The following is a 17,759-nucleotide window of genomic DNA, read 5'->3' as shown; positions in this document are numbered from 1 at the left end:
CCTCAATCTCTTTTGCTAAACTGAACAGGTTGAGCTACTTGAGTCCCTCAATAAGGCATATTTTCTAATCCTTTAATTTTTCTTGTAGCTCTTCTCTGAAACTTGATCCTTCACTCCCCAGCCCCCTAGGAGTAAAATTCCCCAAGCAAATTCAAAATAAATTCACAAAAACAGTTCTTAGGAAATAACTACTCAGTTGTATTCATGAGCTCTCCCTGGATTGGGGCTCATGCCAATTGTTGAGCGAATGTGGAAAAGGGGTTCTTCTTCGAGTAATTGCTCATATCAATTCGAGTTATGTGTGCGCGCACGCCGCGTGCACGGATGTTGGAAACTTTTTCCCTAGCAGCTACCCATCAGGCCGGTTAGGGGAGCCCCCTGGAGTGGCACCAATATGGCGTTCTGTATAAGACCCTGGCGGCCTGACCCCCCTTCAGTTCCTTCTTACCGCCTGTGACAGTTGTTGGAACAGTGGTCTCTTGTCTCATCAAGTGCTCCACTTATCCCTAGCATCTCTTATCTTGATTGTCATTAATTGTTATTAGTTAGGATTAAGTGTTTCCTACAGTATTTAGAGTAGTTTAGTAGTTGAGGGCAGTCCCATCAATGACTGCCCTGTGGGGCTCTGGGGCACGGTCCTTTCTTGCCTTATGGGCCCTCTCTTTGAGCTGCGGGCCTCCTGCTCACTTCTCTACCTCTCCTGAAAGGTCGCCTTCCTAGTGGCCATCACTTCCGCATGTCGGGTGTCCGAACTACGGGCTCTCACGTGTGAGCCGCCCTATACCGTCTTTCATAAAGATAAAGTTCAACTAAGACCTCACTGGGCCTTCCTACCAAAAGTGGTGTCCCGCTTCCATGTGAGCCAGGATATCTTCCTAACGGTTTTCTACCCAAAACTGCTTGCTGACCTTCGTGAACAACGTCTCCATTCTCTTGACGTTAGAAGGGCACTCGCCTTCTATATAGACCAAACAAAGCCCTTTCATAAAACAACCCAGATGTTTGTTGCCATTGTGGAGCGGATGAAAGGTGCCCCCGTTTCCTCTCAACGAATGTCTTCGTGGATCACCGGGTACATTTGTGCTTGCTATAACCTGGCAAACGTCCCTCCGCCTGCTGTTACAGCTCACTCTACGAGAGCTCAAGCGTCATCAGCTGCCTTCCTGGCACACACTCCTCTCCAGGAAATCTGCAGGGCTGCCACGTGGGCTTCGGTTCACACCTTTACGTCCCACTATGCCATCGTCCAGCACACTCAGGATGATGTGGCCTTTGGAAGAACAATCCTCCAATCTGCAGTTCCTTGACTCCAACCCCACCTCCGAGGTAAGGCTTGGGAGTCACCTAACTGGAATTGATATGAGCAATCATTCAAAGAAGAAAAACGGTTACTTACCTTTCTGTAACTGTTGTTCTTCAAGATGTGTTGTTTATATCTATTCCATTGCCACCCGCCTTCCCCTCTGTCAGAGTAGCTGGCAAGAAGGAACTGAAGCGGGGTCGGGCCGGTAAGGTCTTGTATAGAATGCCATATCGGTGCCACTCCAGGGGGCTCCCCAGCCAGCCCGACGGGTAGCTGCTAGGGAAAAAGTTTCCGACATCCGTGCATGCAGCACGTGCACACACCTAACTGGAATAGATATGAGCAACACATCTTGAAGAACAACAGTTACAGAAAGGTAAGTAACCATTTTTTTCAGTTTTGGTTTGTGTCAGCAGAAATGTGAGAGGGAAGATGATTACCTCATAAATATCACGTGTGGTCTCTCTACATTGCTTTTCCTCATCTGGGAAACTGGTCACATGGATCCGGTATCGGGCTGACTCCATCCCTGGGTTAAAACTCACCAACAGAGAACTGTCATCTAGACTTTTGCCATCAATACTGGGCTCCCACAGGCTGCCTGCAGGTAGTGTAAAATATCCCAGAATTACAAAAAATTTCAGAAGCATTCAAAATGGGCCACCTCTCAGCTCCCAAAGTTCTAACAGACTGAGACAGACCCACTTTACCTGTCTGCATACATGGCATGGTTGTTTTCATCACAGGGTCCCTGCAATCTGCAGCAAAAAGACAGTCTGTTAGGTCTTTGCACAGAAATGTTACACTTAAATTCAGAGTGTTGAACACACATTCTCATTAGAAGTCAGATAATTTTTAGTCTACTTTAGAAGGATGGAGCCCTTTGTTTCAGGGCAGCCATAACCAGAGTAATTAGTCATTAACCATAATAATTAAAAGCAGTACATCACTGCTGTCCAAGTGTGGACCATCTTCTCTACTCAGGTCATGTTTTTATGGATCATTCCAGGACAAAACTTTCTAGTGGGAAAGGACTATTCCAGGGGTTGGCAACCTTTCAGAAGTGGTGTGCCGAGTCTTCATTTATTCACTCTAATTTAAGGTTTCGCGTGCCAGTAATACATTTTAACATTTTTAGAAGGTCTCTTTCTATAAGTCTATAATATATAACTAAACTATTGTTGTATGTAAAATAAATAAGGTTTTTAAAATGTTTAAGAAGCTTCATTTAAAATTAAATTAAAGTGCAGAGCCCCCCCAGACCGGCGGCCAGGACCTGGGCAGTGAGAGTGCTACTGAAAATCAGCTCGTGTGCCGTGCCATAGGTTGCCTACCCCTGACCTAGAGCCTACCCTGCTTTCCCAACTGCACACTCAGGGTCCTGTGAGTTTTGTGATTTCACACCGCAGATTCGCTGCAAAATTCATCCTCCTTACCTGAGGAGGTTGTGAAGGCTAGGACTATAACAGCATTTAAAAGAACTGGATAAATTCATGGAAGTTAAGTCCATTAATGGCTATTAGCCAGGATGGGTAAGGAATAGTATCCCTAGACTCTGTTTGTCAGAGGGTGGAGATGGATGGCAGGAGAGAGATCACTTGATCATTACCTGTTAGGTTCACTCCCACTGGGGCACCTGGCATTGGCGACTGTCGGTAGACAGGATACTAGGCTAGATGGACCTTTGGTCTAACCCAGTACAGCCATTCTTATGGTCTTATGTTCTTTGCAGCAGAACTGTGTTCAGAATTTAAACTCCTATTAAAATAAATTATGGGCAAATTTTCAAGCCTAGGTGCTTAAGTTAGGGTCCTAAATCAAATTTTAGGAGCCTAAATAAAAAGTGGCCAGTGTAGTCAGTGGAGTTCCTGTGATAAATCTTTTTAGGGGGGAATTTTCAAAGGCACAAAGGGCTGTTAGGTACCTCATCCTACTGAGTCACCAGGAGTTGACTGCCCATCTCCAATTTTGCCTTTGAAAATCTTTCCCTAAAAATATGACTCTAGAAGCCTAATTTTAGGCACTCTGGTTTGAAAATTTTGGCTTATGTTTTTAGCCCTCCTGGTTGTGAAAATAACTGACAAAATGAAACGCATGCAGTGCTGTTTCTGAGTTTGTAGAGAGCCTGAAAGATTAGCTCACAGGTGTGAACTATCTCATTCACCTCAACAGGAGTCACTTCCACTTATTTCACTGCGGAGCATTTTAGCAGAAACACCCAAAAATGCATTTACTCCAGAATCCACACGGTCACCCAGACTGGCTATTGTATTGGTTATTATTTTTCATATTTAATTCTGAATCTCAATTTTTTTTAAAACTTATCTGAACTGCTGCAGAATTTCCAGTTTACCATATTGGAACCCTGCAGAATCCAGGAACTGGGCCACAGAATTTCAGCCCAGCTTTTCATGGAACACATAATGACTTGTGCACATGTCTCACTCTGGTAACAGTGGCTCCTGCAGAGGGAAAGTTTATTCTCTGCACTCTACTCCCCAAGCAGAGCCGTATATTTTTGGGATATGGGACACTAACTACATAGGCTTCTGAAAGCCTAGATGTGAAGGGTATGGTGTGCTGCAGCACAGGACCTGGTGTACGTACTTTGTGGAGGAACCACAGTAGCACTGTTAAAGCGTGGACTGAACATTTACTTTTTGAAGTAGGAGAAGAGAGCAGGTCTGACAATTCTGTCAGCAATCCAGCTCCCTAACTATGCTTGTTCATGAGTCATATTCCAGTTTGTTTGATCTGGTCTGGCTTGGAAACAAGCCTATTCTCAGAACTGGCAAACTGATGTTTCCAGCTGAAGGCTTAATAAAAGGCATCAGAGGACCCCTTACCAGGCACCGTGTAAGATGTGGATTTGCAGTTGCGGTCTCCACTGGTGCCCAGTTTGGGCAGATGATGGACAGTCACTTGGTACATCTGGCCAGGCTCCACCTCAAAGCGGTTGAAGGTGAAGTTCCACTGAAACAGAGGATGAGGATAGGGTCTTTGTCAGACAATGATCTGTCAAGGCACTGAAATTAATAGCTGATCCTGTTCTGTCCCCCCATTCTTCATCTCTTTTGGCAGCTAGGGTGAGACATGGACTCCAAGCTAATTAAACCTGTCCAGAATTCCCCTGGCCCCATCTCCATGTGCCTGTTCAGAATGGGAAGGGTAAGGCTACTTTTGGGGAGGTCTAAATCACTATATGGAAACTCTGGGCTGAAATGGGAGAATCACAACCCAGAAACCACTTAATTGTCTGGACAGATTTCAGTTATGTTCCAGGTTGAAGAGAGGTTAGTAATCATGGGGAAGTTAACGGAAAAAAAAAGTATTTATACCCTTCAGTACAATTTGTATGAGTGAAATTGTGCAAGCCAGAATAAATTCTGCAGTGCTCTGTAAGTGTATGTAGTCATATGGATAGCCAATTGCTCTGCCTTGGTGTTTCTCACTTCTATATCATTACCCACAATGTTCTTTACGTCAGTGAAGATGTCAAAATTCTGGAGAAGGTCACTATGCTCCTGTAGGCCAGAGTTTTTCTCCACAGCACGCTTAGGCTTGATCCTAAGAGGTACTGTGCACCTGCATATACTATTGTCCTCAGTCTCTCTCTGAATAAGGACCTTAATGAATGAAAAGGGGTGGGGAAAGACCCCTCTTATCCCAGTGCTTTCTTCCATGGTGTGGGTAAAAAAAGGGATTTGGGGCTTTGGGGCATATGGAAAGAGTGAATTAAAATTATACTATAAATGCCATGACTACCATAGATGAAGCAATGATTGCCAAGATTATTTGTATTGCAGTAGCATCTAGAAGCTCCACTCTGCTAGACAATGTACACACACATAGGGCTCGTCCTACACTGGCAATTTACAGCGCTGCAACTTTCTCGCTCAGGGGTGTGAAAAAACACCCCCTTGAGTGCAGCAAGTTTCAGTGCTGTAAATTGCCAGTGTAGACAGTAGACCAGCGCTGGGAGGCACGGCCCCAGCCCTTAGTAATACATAGTCCCAGTTGCCCAGGAGGGAAGGTACAATCCAAAGGACAGAAGACGTGGGAAAAGGGAGCACTGAAATTGTCCCCATTTTACAGACAGGGAACTGAGGCACAGAATACCTGATTTGCCCAAGGTCACAGAGGAAGTCAATGGCAGAGGTGGAAATTGAATCTAGACTTCCTGAGTCTCAAGTTCACTGCCTTAATCACAAGGCCATCCTTCCTGTTTAAGCATTCTGTGCTATTCACGGAGAAGCTTTGCTATTTGACTGAGTGAACAGGAAACAAAGCTGTGGGTTAGAAAATCATTTGTCAGAGCCCTCTTTACTCACCCGGCCTCCATCCGGACGGACCTGAAGTGGCAGATTGTTCTGAAAGTCAAACTGGGCACAGATTTGTTGATTATTGTTCACTTGCAGCACAGCCAGTTCCACTCCCCGGAGATACTGAATGCTTGCTGGGGGAGGGAGGGGAAAGGGAGGAGTGAAAGGGAGAGGTTAAAGTTTTGTTCTAGCAATTTCAAATCTAAAGATTTTACCTCACCCCACCCCCAGAGATTGCCAGCATGCCTGGCATATGTCACAGGTCCACTCCCATTCACTTTATCCCATCTGATTTACTAAGTCCCTTGCCGTCAGCTACCTTCACATGACAAGAGCAGCCCATAAACTGCTGCACCAGTTTGTGGGGCACTTAAATGAAGTGCCATGGGAAATGGCATGAAAGATTCTGGAGAGGGATCTTAAGGAGACTGGCTGCAAGTAGGTGAATGCGGGGGTCATGATAGGGTCTGAGTCTGAGAAGTCCCATTTTATTCATCATGCAGCTTTCTGCAGGCAGCAGAAAGTACGTCTAATAGATAAATCCAACCCTCCAACTTCACCTCAGAGAATCTCAGTGCTATAACCAGTCCCCCCCATCCTCCAGCCTTGCATCTCAGGGTGGGTCTACGCAGTTTTTGTACCATTATAACTATTATTTTAGAAACAGCAAAGAGTCCTGTGGCACCTTATAGACTATCAGACGTATTGGAGTATGAGCTTTCGTGGGTGAATACAAACAGTACCACCCTCTAATGGGGACACAGTTATAAAAGGTACAGAAATGTACAGAAATAAATTATACTAATATAAGCACATTTATACCTGCATCCAAACTGAAATGGTACAACCCTCTAACTATATCTGTTTTTAAACTGATATAAAAAAAATGTTTGTTTTGTTTTTGTGGATACAGACTAACACGGCTACCCTCTGATAAACTGATGTAGTTATAGTGGTACAAAAATGTGGTTAGACCAATGCTCAGACAACTCTGGAGTGCATCACTTGACTCAGCAGACACCTAGTATTGTTCATCCTGACTCCAGCAATGGTCAGGTTAGGCTGACTAGTGTGTGCAAAGGAGATTTCCCAAGTCTGTGAAAATCAACTATGTTTGAAGAGTGAAGGGAGAAAGCTGGAGGGCAAAACTTGCCATGTTCCCAAACACCAACCTTTATTGTCACTGGCATGAATTTCACAGAGCCTCTGGTGAGAACCAAGACACACATGCATGTAGGAAGTCTGGATTACAAGAACTGGATTTGATTATCCCAAATGGAAGAAACTTGCACTGGATTCAAGACAGCTGCACTGCACAAAAGTGACATATTTACTCTGCCTGGACCGACTCCTAACCTGTACTATTCATAGTACAAGAAGGAATATAAAGCTATGAATAGTACAGGCTAGGAGTCGGTCCAGGCAGAGCAAATATAAGTCTACTCTTCCCTCACTTTTCCTTTCCATTAGGCCTTCCCCAACTTCTGGTTTTGTAGACACGTCTTTTTACTATTATGAGTCCTTCAACCCTTAAACAATTCTTAGCTTCTAGTAAATGGAATGTTTTCTAGCTAGTTCCTTTTGCCATCATTCTGTGCACATTTGTAAACCTAGTTTGTAAGCTCCATCTGCATATTCAGGATCAGTTTAGAACAAACCTCACTCAGTACTGTAGTTGAGATTTTCAAAGTATCTATGAAATATAAACCTGTTTAAAAAAATCAGACTATAGCAATCCCAGTTTAGGCCTTTGGACTGCAGGTCTTTATCTGACTGTACTGGGAGCCCACCCTCATCTTGGTAAAGTTAAGCACCACTATTGTGCTTTATTTTTCCACATTAAGTGCTGCCCTTCCATTCTAACAGCAGCGTTTGATTTCTGTTGAAGACTAAGTAATGAGGGAAGGAGAATTGCACTAACTTTTACTCATTTCATGTCTTTCGACGCAGTAGACAAGCTGTCCAAAACTCATCTCAAAGTTCAACTTCCACAGCTGAACCAGTGAATGACCGCAAACACTACAGTCCCATCACTCTCTTTCAGAGATTCTATAATCTCTCTAAGCACCTCCCCTTCCATGTCTATGTTAAGCGATCACTTACCATCAGTAGCCACCTTCCACTCTATCCGCAGCACAGGGAGCAGTTTTCCCTCATCATGGAAAATGTCAGGGTGGACATCAAGAACGCTTGGAGCAGAGGGAGTCCATTGGAGAACCTGTAACCAGCTCTGGTCCATGCAGGTACCTGACAGTCAAATAAAAGATGTTTCTTAAGCTTATTTCCACCATGGCTCACTGCTGGATGACATAAGACCTGCACAAGTGCATACAACCATGCCCTCCTCTAGTGCAGTGGTCTTCAATCTTTTTTTCATTTGTGGACCCCTAAAAAAATTCAAGTGGAGACATGGACCCCTTTGGAAAGCTTAGTCTGTGGACCCAAAGAGGTCTCTGGATCCCCAGGTGCCTGTGGACCACAGGTTGAAAACTACTGTTCTATGGTGGTAACAACCTTTCGCAGACTCCTTAGACAGTCTGCAGGTCCACGGACCACAGGCTGTAAACCAGTAAACCCTGCTGGCAAGGTCATTGACATTTTCTTTCATAGTTTTTGTAGTGGAAAGCCGTGTTCTGAGAGCAGGTAGATCCAGCCATGTTATATGAACTATGAATACTATAAATCTTGAGTCATCTTCCGGGGAAAATATTTTTCTTTGTACATTTTTAAGGCAAAAAAGGGAACATTATGATCACCTAGTCTGATCTCCTGGTCAAAATAGGCCATAGAATTTTGCTCAGTAATTCCTACATCAAGTCCATAACTTCTTGTTGAACTAGTTCATATGTTTTAAAAAGAAGTCTAATCTTGATTTAAAAACTTCATGATGAAGAATCCACCATATCCCTATGGCAATTTGTTCCAATGGTTACTCACTCTAATCGTTAAAAAATTCTGCCTTATTTCTAGTCTGAGTATGACAACTTCAGCTTTCAGCCATTGGCTCTTACGTTTTGCTAACTTAATGAGCCCTCTGGATGGGAATATAACCAACATGGCTTTATGGGAAAAAAAAGCCATGTCAAACCTGATTTCATTTTAAGATGAGATTACAAGTTTGATTAATAAAGGTAACTGCATAGATGTTAAATACCTAACGTACTACCACACAACATTCTGATTAAAATAGTACTATACAGTATCAAACTACACAGTGAGTGAATTAAGTAGTGGCTGACTGACAGATCTCAAAAAGCAGTTGTCAATGGGGAATCATCATTGAAAGCGGGTGTTTATAGTGGAGTTCTGTGGGGATCTGTGCTAGACCCAATGCTGTTTGGTATTTTTATCAATGATCTGGAAGTAAATATAAAAACATTGCTAATAAAATTTGTGGAAGACTGGCAGAAAAGTATATAATGAAGTAATCAGGATAGTCATACACAGAGACCTGAATCACTTTATAAACTGGACCCAATTCAGCAAAATACATTTTAATACAGCCAATCATAAGGTCATACATCTAATAACAACAAATACACATCATACCTACAGAATGACGGACTGTATTCCAGAAAACAGTGATTCTCAAAAGGATTTAGGAGTTATAGTAGACAAACAAGAGCTCCCAATGTGATGCTGTAGCAAAAAGGGCTTGTCATAAATAAACAGATCAGGGTTAAGGTCTCTTTTCCCTGGAAAGGGTTAACATGTAGTACCTGGGGACCACCTGACCAGAGGACCAATCAGAGATAAGATTTTTTCAAATCTCTGTGGAGGGAAGCCTTTGTCTGTGTGAGAACTGGTTTTGGTTTTAACAGAAGACAGTCATGTCTCCAAGTTCTCCTGGAGTAGTTTCTACTAATTAATAGTGAGTATTAATTAGAAAGGCGAATTAGTCTTATGATTTGATTTCTATATTTGCAATTGTGTGTTTGCTAAAGGAAATGCTTTATTCCTGTTTGCTGATATTGCTTTTACTGAGAAAAGGGGGAGAGGGGATTCTCTCCAGAGATTGATAAGGTTATACCCGATGAGTGTCCAGCTTGGGCTCATAGAGATTCTGTATTTTTTCTTTTTATTCTTTAATAAATTCTTTTCTTTTCTTTGGACTTGGTTAATTCCTTCCCTTGGGGAAATTCAGGGGAAGGGGAGGGGGAAGTGGGCTGCTTCCCTGTGTGTGTGAGATTCAAGGCGTTTGAATCCAGGCACCTCTGTCTCCAGAGCAGGCTGGAGAGAGGGAAGAGGGGGGGAGGTTCCTCCTCTGTGAATTGATCTGTGTTCCCAAGGGGGGAAACAGGGGTGTCCCGGCCCACGGAATTGACCGGGTGGTGGCAGCCGAAGGGGAGACCTACCCTAGGATTTTGGGGTGGGGGAAGACATGCGGGTCCTCACTTTGAAACCGCCCAGTTTCAAGTGAGGGTAGACTCCTGACAGGGCTAATACAACCCCTGGAGATATAAACAGAGGAGGAGTAAGCAGGGAAGTGATTTTATGTCTGTATATGGCATTGGTGAGATTGATATGGAAATACTGCAGCTAATTCTGGTGTCCACATTTAAAAAAAAAAGAAAGGGTGTTAAAAATTGGAAAGGGTGCAGACAAGATCCATAAAAATATCTGAGGGCAGGAAAAATGCCTACGGTGAGCTCTATTTGTTTAGCATATCTAAAAGAAGATCAAGAAGCGACTTGATTATGGTGTATAAGTACCTTCACAGGAAGACACCACCAGGCACTTAAGGGCTCTCTACTGTAGAAGTTAAAGGCACACAATTTTATCAGTGGGGGTAATTAACTATTGGAACAAAATACCATGGGAAACAATAAATTCTCCATCTCATGAAGTCTTAAAATCAGGATTGGATTTCTCTCTGGAAGATATACTTTAATCAAATACAAATTATTGATCTTAATCCAGGAGTAACTGGATTAAATTCCATGGCCTGTGTCATATAGGAGGTCAGACCAGATGGTTTAATAGTGCCCTCTGGTCTTTAGAAACAAACAATTATGAATCTACCATCAGCAATCTTATTCCCATTTAGGAACTTCTGCACTGATCAGGTTCTCTCAACTTTCTCAGACAAAACCAAACAGACTGAGTTTATTTAGTCTTTCATGGTAAGGCAGGTTTTTTAGATGTTGAATCATTCTTGTGGCTCTTTTCTGAACCCTTCTGGTTTGTCAACATCCTTTTTGAAGTCCTGAAACAGTCTCACTGATGCTATATATACTGGTAATAACTCCCTATTTCTCCTCAACAGTCCCCATTTTATACAAACAAGGATTTCATTTGCTCTTTTAGTCACCACATTGTACTGGGAGCTCACATTAGGTGGTGACTTTCATCAGTATGTTATTTGCAAACTTTACAAGCAATGATTTTACATATTCTTCCAGATCATGTGGGGAGGGATACCTCAGTGGTTTGAGCATTGACCTGCTAAACCCAGGGTTGTGAGTTCAATCCTTGAGGGGGCCATTTAGGGATCTGGGGCAAAAATCTGTCTGGGGATTGGTCCTGCTTTGAGCAGGGGGTTGGACTAGATGACCTCCTGAGGTCCCTTCCAACCCTGATATTCTATGATAATTAAAGTATTGAATAGCATTGGGCCAAGAATGATCCTTATGAGAGCATACCAGAAACACCCTGTGGATGATGAGTCCCCATTTACAACTACTTTTGCAGACCTAACAGTTAGTTAATGGATTTAAGAATCTAGCTGTGTATCATATCAATTTCATATTATGCTAATTTTTAAATATCATGAGATATTAAGACAATGCTTTACACAAGTCTAAGTATATTATGTCAGGTTTCAGAGTAGCAACTATGTTAGTCTGCATCTGCAAAAAGAACAGGAGTACTTGTGGCACCTTAGAGACTAACAAATTTATTTGAGCATAAGCTTTCGTGGGCTGCAGCCCACTTCTTCGGATGCTGTAGCCCACGAAAGCTTATGCTCAAATAAATTTGTTAGTCTCTAAGGTGCCACAAGTACTCCTGTTCTTTTTGCATATATTATGTCAGTTACCTTTGTCAATCAAACTAATAACGGCTTCAAAAACAGTATCGAGATTGACCAGGCCTATTTTCCATAAAACCATGCAAATTGGAATGAATTATACTACCAGCCTTTAATTCTTTACTTATTGTACCCACCCCCCCGCCGCATCAGCCTTTCCATGCTTTTGCCCAGGATAGATGTTAAGCAAACTGGCCTATCCAGAGCATCCCTTTTACCCCTTTTTAAATACTGGCTCATTAGCTTTTTCCTCTGGCACTTCCCCAGTACTGTACTTCCAGATTTCTTAAACACTCAGTGAATTAAATATTCAGTTCACTTAATGGCTCAGAGAGCTGCTTAGCCAATTCTTTAAAAACTCTTAGTGTATGTTATCCAGTCCCGCAGATTAAAAGATGTTTAACTTTGGAAGTTGTTTAATATCCTTCCTAGTTAATGTTGGAACAGGAAGTATTTAATTTTCCACTGTAAGACACAAATACAACACCCAGTTTCTTCCCAAGTAGAGAATATAGCTATTGAACACTTCTGCCTTTTCTGCAGCATTCCTGATAATTTTAACGTACCTATCTAGTAATGAACCTATATTATTTTGTTTCCATTTTGTATCAATTTGCTGAAGATCATGCCTGCTAATTTACAGTCACTTCTATCAGTTTTCATTGTTTTATTGTTCTTTAGCAGCAATAAGTTTACGTCTAATTTTACCTGCTGCCTTAGTGAGCAGAGTGTGGGATGGATATGTATTACACACAACAAACTTACCCTAAAATCTTACCATAATTTTTTTTAATAGACTCAGAAGCTAAATAATTATGGATTTGCTCTTTTCAAGAACTCTGGCCTGAAAAGAAGTCTGAAAAGAGACCTGAACTATTTGCCTGTTGGAAAGGGCTGGTTTTTGATTAGGCAGCAGAGAATAGCTCATAATTCTCGTTAACAGGATAATGCTTAACTTTGCCACCTCTCAGTGGCTTAAACAGAGGCACTCACCATCTGACTTCAGTTATAAAAAAGTGAGAGGAGGGAATATACCAGAAAGAAGAAAAACTGACTTACTATTTCTTACCAGGCAGTTTAGACCCTGTGGAGAAAACAAGAAAGTTATTCAGAGATTAGAAGTTGTTTTCTTATTTATTCATCCTGATCTGGTGACAGAGGGGCACAGAGAAGAGCAACAAGTATGGCCTGGAAAAACTGACTTACCAGGAAACAGTAGCATATAGCTTGGCTAAATTACACCTCAGGGGTAGGCATGATAACTATCTACAAGCACTGGAGTGTTTAGGGTGACATTATTGCTAGGAGTAATGGGATGAAATTAAAAGAAAATTTAGGTTGAACATCAGGAAAAGCTGCCTAAAATGAAGTCCAGTTAGATTGTAGAATAGTCTCGCAAGAGAGGTGGTGAAAGTCCCATTGCTTGAATCAGACAGACCTGTCTTTGCCATGATGACTACAAATTATTACTGTACAGCACTGGTCATGCTGGCAGCCACCTGCGACTTCTGAGATCATTTTGACCTACACTGTGAGCTCTCTGGGGCAGAACCTGTCACTGTGGTATTTGTTCATATAGTGACTAGTACAATGAAGCCCTCTTCTGTATTTGAGGACCATAGGTGCTAGAACAGAATAGAATAGAAATAAATATGGTCACTTTAAATCTGGATTGGACAAATCACTGGAGAGAAACTGTAGAGAACAATCCTGCATTGCCTCAAGGGAGATGGACTGCATCAGCTAATAGTTGTTTACCACCTTTAATTTCTATGATGCTCTTCTGAAACAAGGCACGAAGTGTTTTAGCATCTTTAATCAGTACCAGTCCTCTAAAAGGAGAGTCTGTTTTTATCCTCTTGAGAACCAGTTTTAAAGCTGAACTACACACGGGGGGGAAATGAGTTACTGCCCTTTTATACTTTATGAAGAATCAAGATGGCCTGAAAAGAAATAAAAAGGCAGAGGGAATGTGATTCTGCTTCTTTTTCCACGTCTGGTCTACCTTGGAAAACTATGGTCTTGTTTTCACTAGGAAACTGGTGCATTCTTAACTTGAGAGTTAGCAAAGATGAGGTAAAAATCCTAGTGAAGACAAAGCAGTTTGTAGTTTCCATATGATTTATAGGCTCCCCCATAATATCTGGCTTCAATATTAAAAAAAAGTGTGCTTTTACAGAAAGAACTTGCTGCAAAATTCTAGTCTTTGCTTAATTTTCAACAGTCCCTCTTCAATTAGTGTGGGAGAACTCACAAATATCCAAACCTCAAAAAAAAATCCTTCAGCAAACCAGGGAAAACCAGATTTGACATTATAGATGTTTTTAGGTAACAAGAAAAATTAAAAGCCTCTTCCAGACCCTTGTTACATACACCATAAAGTACAAAAGGGTACAAATGTAATTTTAACAATAGTATTTTGGAGGTAAACATATCTGCATGCCCATAAGTAATATCACAGAAGTACTTAAGGAACAGGTACTCAATTTACTTCAAAATTCAGGTCACATCAAAGGTCATCATGTCAGAGAACTTATTACAAATCTGGAAAATATTGTTCCAGTGGCATGCAGCAGGCCATTCAAGTTGTATCAATCCAAGAGGAGGTAGAGTCTGACTAATCTGGCCATTCTAAATTTGAGTTACACAGAGGCTTATGTAAAGATTTACCTGAGAGCTAAAATAAACTTGGTGAAGAATGTTTTTCATTTACAAGAGACATTGTCAAGTAGCTTATGTTCAACACTGAGGTTTTGAAAAACAAAAAAGAATTTCACTAAAAGTGGCAGTGCCTATACTCACTACTATCTTCCTAACACAGAATTAGGGTTAAGGTAGGAAAACACCTACCTTAGAGAGAATCAGAGCCTCCAGCTGTTACTCAATAAGAGAGGAGGGGGAGAAGAAACATCAACCCCTCCCCAAACCAGCAGCTCATTAATGGAATGACCATTGCTCCCACCTCACCTTGACCCCTTACTTCTAAGTCCCCAAATAACTTATTGGGTGGGAAACCAGACTTCCAGCCCCATTACTAGATTCCAGCATTAAGGTCCCCGATTCTGCAAGCACTTAAGCACGTGCCAGAGTCCCACTGAAATCAGTGTTTCATCTTCAGCTTTACTGAACTGGGGCCTAAGCACTGGCACCACTAGAAACTCTGATTACTATGCCCTCCAGCGGGTAGAAGGACCATCATGATCAAAGCAATACTGAGATTACACTTAGCTTCAAATTTAATATTAATGGGAAAAAAAATACTCGGCAGGCCAGGCCTCTATCTTTAAAGCTCTTAACACACTAAAATTAGTCAGTCAGTCAACTAAAGTGGATATATTGAATCATGGCACTCAAACTAATTTAAGAGTGCCCTTGCATCAATTAAGTTAAATTGATGCAACTTCTATGTTTAGACCATCCCTAAATTGGATTTTTACATTCTATCAGTGTTAATAAAGCATCTAAACACAAGTGGGGACATTTTCTCACCACTTTTATATCTTCAAATGAGAATAGTTTGCTTGGATTGAAACATTCCCATGTAGCATCTGCAACTCAAACTCTGTTGTACTTTCCCAGTGAATGAGAAGTAGAAAGTGATTAGATATTGAGTAAACCAATGTGAAGCCAGCTAATCTATTTTTACTGAGAGAAATACAATTCAAGGAACATAATACATGTTGGAACAAATTTAATTATCACAAAACCTTAAGTGTTAGTAACAGAATTAAAGGACACACAAGGGTATGTTATTTCACCTGAAAATGTCCCTTTAATCAATACATTTAAAGAAAGTAATGGGCCACAGATTATGAAAATTCAATTTACAAACAAACCAACATTCAAGATACAAAAAGACAAGTCTGACAAACAATTACTCTCCTTTAGATAAAACCAATCACCTAAATGAATCATTCTGTACTTGGACAATTTTAGATTACCAGTAATTACTATAAATTGTACTTCATAATAAAGTCCTTGTATAAATGATGATAAGTTATTTACACAAAAGTCAAAGCCATCTGGTTTCATTTAAGTATTGGTTTTTCTTATCAGTGGATAAGTCATGGGTGCCTGGAAGCACAGCTGCTGTTCCAACATTTCTTGGTTTGGCACCCACTGAGAATCATTTGACAATTGCAGGCCCAAAGGGAATATAGTGTCACAAGAAGCAGGTTCTTGGGTGGAGAATTTGGAAGCAGCAGCCAGGAGTTCTGCCTTCGCAGAGAAGGAATGGTTACTCACCCTGTGCAGAAACTGTGGTTCTTTGAGATGTGTCCCCCTATGTGCGCTCCACTCTAGGTGCGCTTGCACCCCCTATACCTTCAATTGGAGATTTTTCATAGCACAGGCCAAATGGGTACTGCATGCGTGTTACTCAGCCTCCTGGCATTGTTATATAGCACTGCGTGGGCTAACCATCCTCAGTTCCTTCTCTACTGCAAAGCCTGCCCCATGACAGGGAACTCTGAAGCAGAGGGGAAGGAGGGCAGTTAGTGGAACAGCCATAGGGACATGCATCTCAAAGAATCACAGTTACTGCACAGGGTGAATAACCATTTCTTCTTCTTCAAGTACCATCTCTATGGGTGCTCTACTCTAGGTGATTACCGAGCAGTCCCCCTTTAAGGAGGAGTGAGCTTCAGTCCAGTATGGAAGAAAGTACAGCTGAGCCAAACACAGTACCGGAAGCAGAGTTGCAAATCACTGCATAGAAGCCCAAGTTGTGGCTTTACATATTTCAATTATAGGAACTTTCTTAAGAAAGACTGTAGAGATGGAAATGGATCTCAGAGTGAGCTCGTATGTCAGTGGGTGCTTCAAGAATATGAGACTGGTAGCAGCTACTAATACAATCAGTTCTCCACCTAGAGAGCCTTTGTTTAGAGATTTTTAGCATACACATTATGGGATCTTTCCACCAATGAGACATTCCTTTACAGAAATGGGTATGGAAAGCAGTGTTTAAACTGTGTCTGCTCATCCTGAACCAACCTGGAAGGCATTGCATGAGCAGTCAGTGTGATCTATAACGAAAGTGCCAGCCACCATATGCACCCCGTAGCTAAAGACAGTTCCTTATCAGAGTTTGAAGGCTGATCTGAATTGTATTAACTAAGTTGGATAGAGATATAAATCTGTGAATTGGGAGGAAGACTTGCTACTAATGAATCAAGATAAGCTCTTATGAATTTCAGCTTTTGAACAGGGGTCAAGATGGACTTCTGAATGTTCAACTGCAGGCTCAATTTGAGGAAGAGTTTTATGGACTCCTACACTGCCTACAAAGTTACTTCCAAAGAGTGTCCTTTTAGAAGCCAATCGTCTATGCAAGGGAACACCAAAATTCCATTCCTGTGTAGGTGTGCCGCTACTACTGACATGTCCTTTGAAAAGATCCTCGGGGTGGATAATAGGCCAAAAGGGAGCACCCTGTACTGGAAATGGCCCTGGTGTACTGTAAAGTGTAGGAATTGTTTGTGGGATGGGTGGATCGCAATGGGGATGTGTGTGTCCTGAAAGTCAAGGGCCAAGAACCAATCCCCTTGGTCCAGTGATGGGATTATTGCTGCAAGTGTCACCATTCTGAATTTTTGTACCTTCACAAAGGTGTTAAGTAGTCTTAAATCTAGAATGGGTCTTGAACCGCTGCTCTTTTTTTGGAACTAGGAAATACCTGGAATGAAACCTCTTCCCTCTGTGCTGTGTGGGAACTGGTTCTATAGCATCATGCAGGTGTAGAAGAGTCTATTTCCTGCCACAGCAGGTCCTCGTGGAAAGTGTCCCTGAAGAGGAATAGGGAAGGTGGTTTTGGGGGGGCATGGAAGCTAATTGAAGCAGATAAGTACCCTGTGGAAATGATCTCCAAAATCCACTTGTCCATCAGCAATGAGCTCCCAAGCCTGCCAGAAGTGGTAAGAAGACAGTAAAGGAGGAAGGCAGGTGAAACATTGCAGCTGGTCGGAAAGAGGATGGCAGCTCAGGATCTTGATCATCCCATCAAAAATTGATGCTTTGAGATGGAAGGTTGTGAAGTTTGAAGGCCAGGAGCTGGGTGATTTCCTCCTCTGGAATCTCTGCCTCTTGTGGTAACGTTCATAAGAGC

At 41.9% G+C, this 17,759-nt stretch overlaps 1 protein-coding gene across 1 annotated transcript in view; it reads right to left on the bottom strand.

Moving 5' to 3' along the window:
* The window catches only part of IL17RA (interleukin 17 receptor A), a 43,385-nt gene that overhangs the window by 11,352 nt on the left and 14,274 nt on the right, over positions 1-17,759 (bottom strand). Inside the window, exons 2-7 of the mRNA XM_044991500.1 lie at positions 12,713-12,737; positions 7,729-7,872; positions 5,635-5,759; positions 4,150-4,276; positions 2,014-2,061; positions 1,744-1,904 (exon numbers count right to left, since the gene is read on the bottom strand). Of these exons, the coding sequence (XP_044847435.1) occupies positions 1,744-1,904; positions 2,014-2,061; positions 4,150-4,276; positions 5,635-5,759; positions 7,729-7,872; positions 12,713-12,737 (630 nt within the window). The remainder of the gene's footprint in view (positions 1-1,743; positions 1,905-2,013; positions 2,062-4,149; positions 4,277-5,634; positions 5,760-7,728; positions 7,873-12,712; positions 12,738-17,759) is intronic.

Source organism: Mauremys mutica, chromosome 1 (assembly GCF_020497125.1).
Source record: "Mauremys mutica isolate MM-2020 ecotype Southern chromosome 1, ASM2049712v1, whole genome shotgun sequence".
Taxonomy (NCBI): domain Eukaryota; kingdom Metazoa; phylum Chordata; order Testudines; family Geoemydidae; genus Mauremys; species Mauremys mutica.
The sequence above is the reverse complement of the archived record's forward strand: the minus strand, read 5'-3'. Positions and strand labels throughout refer to the sequence as shown.